At 42.0% G+C, this 13317-nt stretch overlaps 1 protein-coding gene across 1 annotated transcript in view; it reads right to left on the bottom strand.

Annotated features, from left to right (window-relative positions):
• Positions 1 to 1457: 1457 nt before the first annotated feature.
• The window catches only part of LOC120429982 (uncharacterized), a 28462-nt gene continuing 16602 nt past the window's right edge, over positions 1458 to 13317 (bottom strand). The window contains 1 exon segment of the mRNA XM_052705985.1: positions 1458 to 13317. Coding sequence (XP_052561945.1) covers positions 11421 to 13317 — 1897 coding nt within the window. The 3' untranslated portion in view covers positions 1458 to 11420.

Genomic DNA, 13317 nt, shown 5'->3' on the forward strand with positions numbered 1-13317 from the left:
AAAGTGGTGAATTTTAATATTCTTGCTCTGTCTATTTGATGCCCGGAATGGCGGTTTATGCTATGTTAAAGTTTCTGATTTCCGTTCAATCTCCCTCCCCTTCTTTTTGAGTTAAAATCCACCTCTCTTTGAAGACCCAACCCCCCCCCCCCCTCCCCATCCAATTAAAATTTGATTTTTGCGATGTTTTAGAATTTTAGACGGTTTATTTTATGGAACATTGTATGGATTCTCGTCCACGTTTTTTGTTGATCCACTTGCAAAATTCACGTTTTCCACGATAAATTATTCTAAATCAAAATCACTATGTAACCGATTGTCGTTAGATTACTTAAAATATGAACTTCTTCTATGGGCTTTTGTATACCTCGTTTTGAAGCTACAGAACAACATGCGTAGTTTTTCCTCTGTGGTTTTTCCCTGAGTTGATCATGTGATGGTTCTGCAATGTTGTAATTCTTACAAATATACTCGAAAGCAGTTCTCACGTTTTCAGAATAGTGCTTCGTTATATCGTACAGGGGCACTACGGTATTATTATCCATACTTTCAAAAGAACACAACAACGAACTGATATGAATATTCGACGAATCGTTTCTGTAAAATACTTAGAATAGGAATTTCTAATTTTATTAAACGTACTTAAGTACCAACAAAGTCATGAATATCAAATCAATTTCAAAACATACATAGCAGGTACGTCATTTCTGCCTCCGCAGGTAAATAATGTGATTTTAACCAAGCGTATAAGCGAAATCATTAATTTTCTTGCATGAGTCAAAATGTTCAAAATGGCATAACTCAAAAAGTGCACATAAGTGCACTTTGAAATTTGGAGACAAGTTAGGACATGGTTCAAATTTTAAGCTACAAAATTTTCAGACCGCACAAATGCACACAAAAAAAGTACTCCATTAACAAAGTTGAAAAAAACTAAATTTTGAATGAAAATCAATCTTTTTTGATTTTTATTATTATTTTTAGCCTGTAAAAGTGTGTTTTGTAAAATGTTATTGAAAAGTTGAATCAATTACCTTTCTGAATATATATAATGATGCAGGAAAAAATACATAAACAGCTACACAGTACAACTATGAAAAATAATCATTTTTTTGTCAAAAAACATGTTTTTTCTTGCCATTTTCGCCTTTGAAGGTCTGCAATTCAGTGAATTTTGAACCTACAACTTTCAAACTCCGGATTTTTCTTAGTTAGAATGTTTATTTTCGAAAAAAAATACCAAAAAAATAATTAGAGTATGTCGGTTTTTCGATTTATGGCCGCCTGAAACCCCATAGTGCACTGGAGCGCTAGCCGGCTGTTTTTTTTTTCCTGCTCCTTGAGTTCCTTGATGAAGAAGTAAAACTGTACCTTGGCCTAGAGTTTTTCTTATGAATTTGTGCAACGGGAAAGTATTTCCTTTTATTTAAATCTAAAGAGCGTTGTAAGCAACTTACCGACAGCGTGAAAATTCTCTATTTTTTCAAATTTTATTGCCAATGTGTGCGGAAAGGATTTTTGAACTTTTTTTTTATTCCAGCTTCAAAACAGTGCAGACGAAATTTTTTGACAGGATCGAGAAATTCTCGCATACAATCTACACTGTAACTTAAAATTCACTTTTCTTGGTAATCGTAGTCGAACAGAAACATTAGTATGAAGAAGTGCGAAAACGAACTCAGCAAAGTGCGATTTCTCATTTTAGAGTGTAAAGTTTGTTTACATCCAAGCAGTCGTGGGTGGTGGGTGGAAACCAGTGGGAAGGTTGGGTGGAAAACGGAATCATTCGAAGAGGCCATCCCGAAATGACGTTTCACTTGGTTTAATTGCTTAACTTTTATATCTAGATTTTTTTTAGAAAAGGTGCTAATTATAGGTGCTATTGTGGTTTATATTTTTATATGACCGTTTAAAAAAAATTAGACATCTATTATTTTTTAAGCTATGGAATTTCCTATGTTTACAAAACCTTTTCAAATAAACTCCAGCATGTTTATTTTGAATCATTATTTTTTAAATTTTCGGTGCACAAAATTTAATTTTTAAGGTTTTTGTAGCTGCATGCAATCTTTTCTTTTCCGGAAGAGATCCGGCAGCAACTTCGTACTGCCAAAAAGTTTGGTTATGTAACTGCTTGTCCAATAAATTATTTTCTTTCATTTGTTTATAGGACCTATTCAAAAAAAACTCTAGGTTTGTAGACAAACAGTGCATCACACCCATAACAAAAACTAACATTAACAAGATATCCAGGATACAGTATATTCTAGCAAAACAATGCCAAAGGGCCGTTGTGGGTTTGTAAACAAAAAGTGTGTCTCTTTTATGCCAGATGTGTAAACATCCTCTAGCGTAAGCAGAATACACTCTTTGTTTACAAATCCACAATGACCCTTTTGCATTGTTTTGCTAGATTTGCAAAAAAAAAATCGTGCATATTGAACATATTTTGCCATAACGCCATTTGTGAATGGCCCACGAGCTAAGCCTGCTTGGACGAGCTGTCAAATGATTTGTTGTTGTTGTGTTGTCGTGCGCGTTTTGATTCGTTTCGGTCGCTGCGTCGTCGGTCTGCCGTCGCATTTCCGGCAATAACTTATTTCACCCGAACCATAAAGTGTCCGCAGGTTTGAGTTTGCTAAAGCAGTGAAAAATTTGACAGTTATAACTAGTAGAGAGAAAACGGACTTCGACGCGCCGCTGGAGAAACAACAAATTTGTAAAATCTGCTGCTTGAGAACGAATTTCTCGGCATCTGTTGTGGTCTAGTGTCGTGGACTGCATGGAATCGGTTGAATCGCGCGGAAAGTGAGTGAGTTGTTTTGTTCTAAGCGGAAAATCGGCGGAAATGGAGACTAATTCGTGCAGAGTAAACATTGGCCTTGACCCAGCAGTAACAACAACACCAGACCTTCCGGCTGGAAGTTGATGTACTGCTGCGAGATCAAGTTTGCTGACGCTTCGAGAGCAAATATCATCGGACAAGGTAAGCTTGAACGTTAAAAATTGTCAAAAACCTAAAATTAACAGTGTTCTTTTCTTTTCCAGCAAAACAGGAACCAACTCCTTCGAAGGCCACTTTCCCCGAACTGACAACAGGGGGCCGAGCTGTTGATGGGTTAGCATTTCACCCTCGACTTGATGGCGTACACTACGAACGTCGACTGAAATCGGCGGTAAAGCTACGTCAACGGGTTTTCGATAGAGTTTCAAAAACACTCGCTGGCGTGTTAAACGAAAGTGAGTAAAAATTACATTTATAAGACTCCAACAGATTATTTTAACTATTGGTTCGATTCTTCCAGCTTCTAATGCTCCATATTCACCTCGCCAAGAGCCTAAAGGTCTAGGACACGGTCCACCAACATGACAATCATCTTCAAAAGAAAAAGCAGCAGTAAAATTGGCAGGTTTGTAATACTATCAAGAAATACTACTTTTAGCCGGTACGGAAAACGAGGTTAAAATTTAGGGCAACACTTCAAAAAGAAGTATGTAATCTAAGAAGTGAATAAACAGCTCTAAAGAGGTCAAGAACAAGTTCGCACGCCAGTAACAAATTCACTACACCCATTTTCCGTCCTTTTCAAACGTTACCTTTGAAATGTAGCTTAACGAACCTAATTAGTAATAATGTTTTAAAAGCAAGTTTTGTAAATCCGGATTTTAAACATTGAAGCGTTTAAACGGAAGTGAAACAATAAAAAGGAATCAAAATAGCCATCAAAATTTTAACTTTTAAAACCGAAGTCAAAAAACAAAATAAATTAGGATACTTTTTGCTATATTTTTTTTAATTTAAAACTATTCCTCTCTATTTTCTCAAAATATTTAATATATGTTTAATATCAATCGTTTCGGAACAATGCACACTCAATAAATCATAATTAAAAGTAATATTTCTATTTTTATTTTTTTCAGAAAAGTCATTGGATCATTGGACGGATTATGAACATCACAGCCTGCATGTTATCCTAAATTCTATCTTTGGCGATAAATATCACCATCACGACCACCATTAGATAAGTGCTTTAATATTTTTTTCCTAAAAGAATTAGACACTTTGTAATAATATTCTATTTTTTAGGTTGAAATTCATCCGCAACCACCAACATTTGCAAATTAATAGTAAAATGCACGACTTTCGATGAAGTTCAGGTGAATTATATGGAAATTGCCGTAAGTCAGTACAGTTTTAATTCTCTAGCTTTAACACAAAACTAACTATTTTAAAACAAATCAATTAGAATTACAGTTACTCAATGGCTGTCTTCTATGACTCTCTTCTTCTCGATAGCAATATTGCTCTAGCTGTAAATATTTTTTCAGTCCCTTCAAATAGATTGCTTTGATTTTTCATTCTATAATTTGATAACTCCCGCTCTCGATGGTTCCCTCAATATCGACAACGAGAGATTCCACTGTATGATATTTTGAGTTTTAATTTTCTATTATAAATTTGTCAGATACTGATATTTTTTTGTTACTTTTGGAGCAATTTCTTATACACAATTCTGTTATTATGACTCTTATATGACTCATATTTGTGACAGCCTGAGTTACAATGTTATGCTTCATATATTTTTTTTTTCTGTAACGAATTTCTGCTCGGATAAGTGATAAAATAATAACACTTTTTGTTATGCAATCAATCCATATGAATAACTGTTTTTGTTATTTGGGTGCTCCCCATCCATTGCTCAGAATAACTAACCTTGTTATTCTATTGTTCTGGATTCTATGTTATTAGTATGTTATTGCAATAACAGGGCAATAACGATTTGAGTTATTTTTCGAACAAATCTTTGTTATTGAAATTTGTTATTTTAACAACTAATCCGATCATCCCAATAACGGATTTTGATCTTCTCACAATATCAAAAACTGACCTTCCCAAGTTATTTCCGTCTGCTTGGGCTGTTATGCCGAGAAGCAAGTTCCCTGAGGGAAGCGACGCACTCCCAAACAAGTTTGGATTCGCATTTAGAGGATTTTAATGCCAATAGTGCAGCTTGGCTATCCGAGAAAATACCGATTTTTGCGTGTCTATAATTTCTCATAATACACGTCCTCGCACAGATGTGTATGGCATACACTTCTGCTTGAAAAACGGTAGGCCACTTTCCCATAGATATGGTTTCCCTGGTTCGAGGACCGAAGACTCCAGCTCCAGTAGAAGTGCCCATTTTTGAACCATCCGTAAAGAAACGAATAGTTCCTTCTGGAAGTGTAGGTCCTCCATTACTCCACATTTGGCGATTTGTTTCAATCACCTCATATGGAATGTCCATGTTGAGCCTCACCTCCATGCAGTCCGAGACTGAAGTTGCAAGGGGGGAAATGTCAAAAGCCTTCACGATCCGCGAGTGACCCGTTCCATCTCCTTCCACCCAGTTGTTACACCGTTGTAGTCGTAGAGCGCCAAGCGCTGCCTCCTGCTTCACATGTAAATGTAAAGGCAGAATGCATAGCATGGCTTCCATGGCCGCGGTGGGGGTTGTTTTCATTGCACTCGTTACAGAGAGACATGCCAGTCGTTGGAGCTTGGTCAGCTTCGACTGACATGTCTTCTGTTCAGTCTTCGGCCACCAAACGGTCGACGCATAGGTTACCCTAGGAATGCAAGTTTCGGTTTAAGGCCCCAGGTTTTGCCGAGCATTTTGTTGCACGCCCAGATAGCAGTAGTTGCCTTCTTTACCGCATAGTCCAGATGTGCATTCCAGTTCAGCTTTCTGTTCAGCTGACTGTAGACGGTCCGATAACGTTCCGTCATACTTCCCCCGGATGATTAAGACTACGTCGTCAGCATATCCAATGACTTCGTAGCCGAGTAGTGTAAGTTTTCTTAGAAGACTATCTACCACCAGCAGCCAAAGCAAAGGAGAGAGTACTCCCCCTTGCGGACAGCCTTTAGCTGCTGTTATTGTGATAGATGTGTCTCCTAGCGATGCTGAAATCTCTCTGCTCGTAAGCATAGCATGAATCCAGCTCGCAGTTGTTCCATCGACGTTCCTCGACCGGAGCGCTTCATTGATGGCTGTGTACGAAGTGTTATCGAAGGCACCCTGAATATCAAGAAAAGCACAAAGTGCAGATTCTTTATATTTCAGTGCGTTCTCGATACGTGACACTAACGCGTGTAGGGCAGTTTCGGTCGATTTGCCCGCTTGGTATGCATATTGGTGTTTATGCAAAGGGAAGTCCTTCAAGAACTCCGCCCGGATGTGGTTATCCGTGATTTTCTCCATAAGCTTGAGCAGCGTCACTGTCAGACTTATTGGTCTGAAGGCTTTTGGCATCGTGGGGTCACTTCTGCCGGCCTTAGGTATGAAGATCACCTTAACTTTGCGCCAGCTTCGAGGGATGTAACCCAGGGTGAAGCTGGCTCGAAGTAAGTTGATCAACTCAGCCATTATGGTGTCGGCTGCTTTTTGGAGAAAGATTGGAAGGATGCCGTCGGGTCCTGCAGCCTTCAGTGGTTCAAATGTGCCGAGGGCCCATCTGATTGAAGACTGGTTGAACATTCGACGGGCTAGGTGGACTGACTCTCTTGATGGTCGACACCATACGCCATCTGCAGTCCGGGTACTAGCTGCATCCTCCTCTCTTTCAGTTGATTCTGGAAAGTGCGTACTCATGAGTACTTGCAGTGTTTCCTTGTTTGTGACAGTGAGAGTGCCTTGCTCGTCTCTCACCTGTCCTAGACCGTTGGAATGGTCTTTTGACAACGCCTTTTGGAGTCGGGTTGCTTCAGACATCGAGCTTATGTCCTCACAGAAATTAGCCAGGCTAGTTTTTTTGGCTCTCCTCAACTCCGCGTTATACTTCGTTAGGGCTGCTTTGTAGGCATCCCATTCGGAAGTGAGCTTAGCTCTGTTGAAAAGCCTTCTAGCCTCCTTGCGGAGACTGCTCAGGCTTTCGCTCCACCACGATACGTCCCGACAGATTTCCCTCACCTTCGTAGGGCAGCTTGCCTGGTAGGCTGCCGTGATCCTGCGTTGAAGAGTATTCGCTGCAGTATCCAATTCTTCGGGGGTTCGTATTCGTGAAGGAGCGTCTTGTTTGGACCGGCAAAGGTGACCTCGAAAGGCGTTCCAGTCCGTGTCATTTGGGTCACGAAACGTTTCCCTTTTCAGTTGACTGGCTTCAATGTCAAAGACAATCTGTCTGTGATCGGATAGACTAGCTTCTTCAGAGACATGCCAGTTTTTTATTTTGTCTGCAAAAGCAGCACTACACAGAGTGAGGTCCAAGACCTCCTGTCTTGCGACAGTAACAAAAGTAGGTTCATTGCCCTTATTGCATACATTGACGTTGTTAGACGTCAAGTATTCAAGAAGCCGCTCACCTCTATCGTTAACATCCGTGCTTCCCCATATCGTATGGTGGGCGTTCGCGTCACAACCGATGAGGAACGGTTTATTGACAGCCCTACAGTATCGCACAAGTGCGGCCACTTCTGGCGGTGGAACATCGTCCTGGTCACCAGGAAAGTAAGCAGATGCAACAACCATCTCCTGCTTTCCCTTGGTGGTCGGGACGGTCACCATTGCTGCAACGATGTCTCGTTGGACGAATTCCGTGATTGGAGTACACTTGATGTTTCCGCTCAGCAGAATCGCCGTTCTTGGTGTTGCCTGCGTATTGCTGTAGATCAATCTACTGCTTTGACAGGACAGTCCAAGGATTTTGTTGTGGTTCACCCACGGTTCTTGAACGAGAGCAATCCCCAATTGCTCTTTAGTGAACCTCCGACTAAGGATACTGGAAGCACCCTTAGCATGATGGAGGTTAACCTGGATGCAACGGATATTGTTCATTGTTCAGTTGAACCTGCCGTTTTCTCCAAGATGTTTTGATGATCCGGGAACAGGATGGCAGTGTCCTGCAGCTTGGTCGCTGTGTTGAGGATGCGGGTTCCTCTTGTATAGTACATGAAGTACTGGAAGGCCACATGAGGTCGGTTTTGGATTGTATATCTGTACCTGAGAGTTTTCTGAGATGCTGTGTTGACGAGTGGTAAAATACCGTGCTCATCGTAGCGGGGGTGCTCAAGCGGTGAGGTTGTTGCGTGAATTTTCAGAATGTTCAGCTGTACCGGTGCTATATTCGCAAAAAAGCGAAAATATGCATGTGGTTGCCTAGTTTTCGTCAAAAACTGTTGCGTAACCTTACCATCTCTCGCAGAATTGCTCCGAAGAACAACAGAAGGTTCTCGTTTGGTACTGGATAACTCTTCTACTTCCTTCCACATGTGAACCTTCCTGTGCATGTCTCTCATGCGTTCCGACACCGCAAACTGCACTCTACAGTTTTCCGCCGACTCTTCTCTTCTAGTGGTGTCCTTTCTTCCGGCGGATTTCATGCTTCTTCTTCCTTCCTTCCGCGTTGGTTCCAGCTGAGGGAAGCAGCTGGCACTTGGGTTTTGGTTTTGATCAGTTTCCATGTTGATAAACCTTGTTTTCAGGACTCCTACAAACTTCAACTGTGACTCGGGCCTGCAAAGACACAGAGGAGACTACATACTGCGTGGGGCGTCTTGGTACCACGCAGGCTCCGTTCAGACCTGGATACTTCTTGCTCCCCTCCAGACATACATCCCTTGGCACGGGTCGCTTGACACTGTAGATTGGGGATTGGGATTTGGGAAAGGGATTGGGGATGGGGAATGGGACGTGGTTCTCTGTATGGCTTTTTGCGAGATGAGAGCAGAGGACAACAATCATCTCAACGTTCCCACTTTACCCGGGCTAACGACCGGCAGTTCCAGTTCACGATGATTTCCCTTTATATGTTAAAAAAACCACTTATGATTTTGGCACATATTCCGTTTGTCAGCGTTTCCTGTCATTACTGGCGGGAAAAATCTACGTGGAATCAGCTGTGCAGACCTCATGTGTGACAGGAATGCAGATTGAGCGACTCCCACGCGAAACCGAACATGGCCACGAACATAAATTGTTCGAGGCGTATCTGCGAAAAATCTTGTTGAGTTTATTTGACCAACAATGCCACATCAAGTTGAGTTTATAGTAGCAAACAACTGAAATCTTCCAAAAATCATATCAAGTTCATAAAGTAGATTTTGATCCCAAAAATAATTTTATTGGTTTTTAATGCACCCCGCCACAATTCAGACCCCCCTCCCCTTCTTCCTCTTCACAAATATGAGTAATATTGCAGGAATATACGCAATTACATCAAAACAAGATTTTTCAAAGTTGAAAAATTATTTTACTTTAAAAACTCATTAAAAAATTGTGGAGAAAGCGTTGAATTGTCAAAATGTCACAAAATTTTCCAAATCACGAAAAATCCAATGTCTCTATATTCCATTTTTTTTAAATTAAAAATAAAAGTTTATGAAAATATTCCTAAAATTGCATAAGTCCTAAAATCCACAGTAAAATTTCAATAAGCCTGGTAATGTTTCTTATCAAAATAATTTTTCAAAATGTTGAAAAATATTCAACTGGCTGAGAGCAAAAATTCCGCAAAGTCCTGAAAATCAAATAAATTCTACCAAAAATCATGTCGTGATACGGATCCCGTAAATTTTCTAAGTGCCGGAACGATTTTTGTAGGGGGTATATCAATAATTATTAAAAACCAACTTTCGTATTTCAAAATTTCAATGAAGACGTTTTTTTAGGAACAAACTGATGTTTTTGTAAAAATCGGACGAAAATTTCCTGTAATTTCGACGATTTTTCCGAAATTTTGGTTCAAGCAGAAATAAACATCAAAATAATTTATCATGTTTCCAAACTCCCAAAAATTTTCTAAGTCCCAAATTTTTTTCAGTTTCCTGTTCTAGAAAATTTTTTAAGTGTTGAAAATATTTTACTGGCCGAAAGCCAAATTTTGCTAAGTCCAAAAAATCAAATAAATTCTACCAAAAACCATGTCGTGATACGGATCCCGTAAATTTTCTAAGTGCCGTAACGATTTTTGTAGGGGGTATATCAATAATTATTAAAAACCAACTTTCGAATTTCAAAATTTCAATGAAGACGTTTTGTTAGGGACATTATTTTAGGAACAAACTGATGTTTTTGTAAAAATCGGACGAAAATTTCCTGTAATTTCGACGGTTTTTCCGAAATTTTGGTTCAAAGCAAAAATAAACATCAAAATAATTTATCATGTTTCCAAACTCCCAAAAATTGTCTTAGTCCCAAAAAAATGCTTTTTCTGTAAAAAGTAAAGAATTAAAAAATATACGCAAAAATTTCAAAGTCCAGTAAAATATCAGCTCATGAAAATTATTCTAAGTGTCGGAAATTGTAATTGTAATTGTAATTTTATTGAAACGATATCCTGTTAGTTTACACTGTTTGAAAATTATGTCAGTCATTTCATGATGTTCGGGTAAAATTTAAGAAAAAATAAAATATTCAAAATTTTTGCTTAGTCCAAAAAAACTACCACTAACAGCTTAATATCAACTGTAGATAATGCAGTATGATCATGGAATATACTTTCCATGATACGCAGTCGGTTTCAAAAGTCGTCATAACTCGAGGAGTTTACAGCAAGATGCAAATAAACAAGCCAAGATAGTTCGAAGTTATCGCCACCAACTCACTTTCCGCCCGGGATCCAATAACAAAAAAATCATAACGGCGAATAACAAATCTTGTTATAAATAACATAAAATGTTATTGGCCTAGTATTTTCAAATATCAAAAAATGTTATTCCCGCGTTATTTCCGTCTGCTCGGGTGACGCGTCTAACTCCGCTGGAACCACTTTTAACTAAATTTTTCCTCGCAAAAAAAACGTTGCTACTGCACCTCCAAAAAAAATAATCCAAACATACAGCTGAGCTGAGGCCGTCGCGATGCTCATGACCTTGAAGTGAAATGAGGAGGTTTCCCCCATGACGCAACTGTCAAATGGGATTCATTCAAAACAAACAGCTACCAACCTGGCTACCAAGTGATCTGTTCTACCAACGGGTACCATCCACAGATGATGTAATTTTTAAAAGCATTTCCGTTTCGAGTTAAGTCTTGACCAAATCAATTTGGTCCTTCAAATAAATCCGGACATTCTGGAAGACCTGGTTGTTCGGAGCGGACTGTAGATTTTTGCTTAAACCTTCAGCGGACTTGGGGAACCAGTTTGGGAGGGTCGGAAGTATCGCAAACACAAACACAACACTAGAATTTCTCTCACTACTTTCTATTTACTACTAAAACTTAGCTTAAGTGGTCAATTTAGTGTTGCTTCCGACGATCGCGACGCGCTCGACTTGACGTCCGACCGGTTCGGCTGCCTGCGAAAAACTTAAATCTTCACTTGTTCCGACGCACAGGCCCGTCTTCGTCGTCCTCTTTCGTTGCGCGCCAAAACTCCTCCACGAACATCTTCGTGCGCCGTTCGTTCTCCCTTTCTCTCTCTCGCTCAGGCCGTCGTCAACGGCGCGTTTTTGCCGCGCACGTCGTTTCGCGCGATCCCTTCACGGCGTCGTCGTCGACGCGCTGTTGCCAGCTCTGTCTCGCTTGCTGCCGAGCACACGTCGTTGCGCGCGTCTTTTTCGCTGTTGGCAACGACGCAGGCTGGGTTGCCACCTTCGTGGCAGTTGTCATCACAGAAGCGCAGTGCTGCCAAAACCAAACCAAAATTTTCTTCGAGCTGACAGGTTCAGGCTCGAACATCCTCCACCCGCGAAGAACTGCAAGTGATCTCCATGCAATCCAGAGGTCACACTTCCGCCTTCTAGTCATTCCGGCTCCCGTCTGTTGTCCAAAAGTATCAGGCAAGTCTTGAGTTGTTTCTTCGGGGGGCTTCTTTGGCTTCGACCAGCTGCGAACTTGTGTCATCCCGTTGCTTAACTTCGTGTAGTACTTACAGGTCGTGTTGTTTCGTACAAGCGCAGTTGACAATCGCAGGGGCTGCCAAAAGGACTGGACGACTTGAAGGATGAACTTCAGTGCTTCCTGTTGCTTGCCGATTGTCGGAAACCGGCATCTTGTTTCGCTTCCACTTGGACCATCTCCAGTGTTCCCAGACGTCCTCTTCGTCAGTGGGTCGGCGCACACCGACCGCTGGTGTGGGTGGGTTCTTCCAGAGCCACTCTTTGTCTTCTTCATAATCACTGGTGCTGCAGTTGTTCGATGCTTTGAACGCTCATCAAACCTCAGCTGTGTGCCAACTGCAGCAGCCTTGTGCGGCGTACTTGTACGCGCCGCCGTCAAGAGCGTTGATTGCAGCCGGGCGCTGCACCTTGTCTCTCCTCCTTGGAAACGCTCGGCTTGGAAAGCCAGCGTTGTCTTCGATGTGCGTAGCATCGCCTGGAACAGCAGGTAAAACCTTCCTTGTGCTGTTTGATCACTCACTAAACTTGTTTCCTTGTAGGTTTCACCAACTTCTCGTGCGCAGGCTTCGGTGTGCTGCTCCAAGTTGGGTCGATCCTCAAACTCCGTGCCTTGAATCAGGACCGCTTCTTCGTGTGCTGCGCCACTTCCAATCGTGCCGTCCAAGACCTGGCTGAAGCTCGTCTCGCGCAGAGCCACCAAGTTGACTCTGACGGCGAGTTGAACTCCAGCAGGAATCGCCATGGTGTTGGAACGTGACTGCTCTTCGATGTCAGCCAACTCGTTCGCGTGGTGTCTGTCCAGTTCATGTTGTGTAGTTATTAATAAACAACTGCAGGGGTGTGGGCTGCAGGGTTTATTCCGAGAGTCCGCGACGGCTGACAGCGCGTCGGGCGCTAGTTGTCCTTGTCCAGAGGAGCTGGCTTCTGTCGTCACTGGACTCGTGTAGGCTTGTTGTGGAGCAACAGGTTGCTCCACCTTCGTTTGTTTTGTCGGTTGCTTTGGGTTTCTCCGGTACTCGGCGTGCAGCAGGGTGTGGTGCCGCTCCTCGCACGTCGCGCACGCTCCGGTGGACACACACTGCACCGAGGTATGTCCCGTCCGGAGGCAATTGAAGCAGAGTTGCTTCTCCTTTGTCTTGATCAGCCGCTGGGGGGCTGTCATCGCTAGGAACTGCGGACACTTCCAGCTCTTGTGCTGGCCTAGTCCGCACACGTCGCACATCTGTGCCGGCTCTCTTCCGGCGGTCATGGCCATTTGCTGCTGACCCGGGTTGTCCGTTACGGTTTGTCCGGGTGGCTCCTTGGCAGGTTGTGACGTGTCCTCCACGTCAGCTATCTTGTTCGTCTCGATGACCTTGGGCTGCTCAGTCTTGGCGTTCTCGGACCGTTCACCATGCTGGATGGTAAACTCCGGTTGATCACTGTCCAGCAGCTCTTCCAGCTGCTTCCAGGAACTCTTCGGGGTTTCGTCGATGGCCATCACGTTGGTGCAT

The sequence above is a fragment of the Culex pipiens genome, chromosome 1, assembly GCF_016801865.2.
Source record: "Culex pipiens pallens isolate TS chromosome 1, TS_CPP_V2, whole genome shotgun sequence".
Classification (NCBI taxonomy): Eukaryota; Metazoa; Arthropoda; class Insecta; order Diptera; family Culicidae; genus Culex; species Culex pipiens.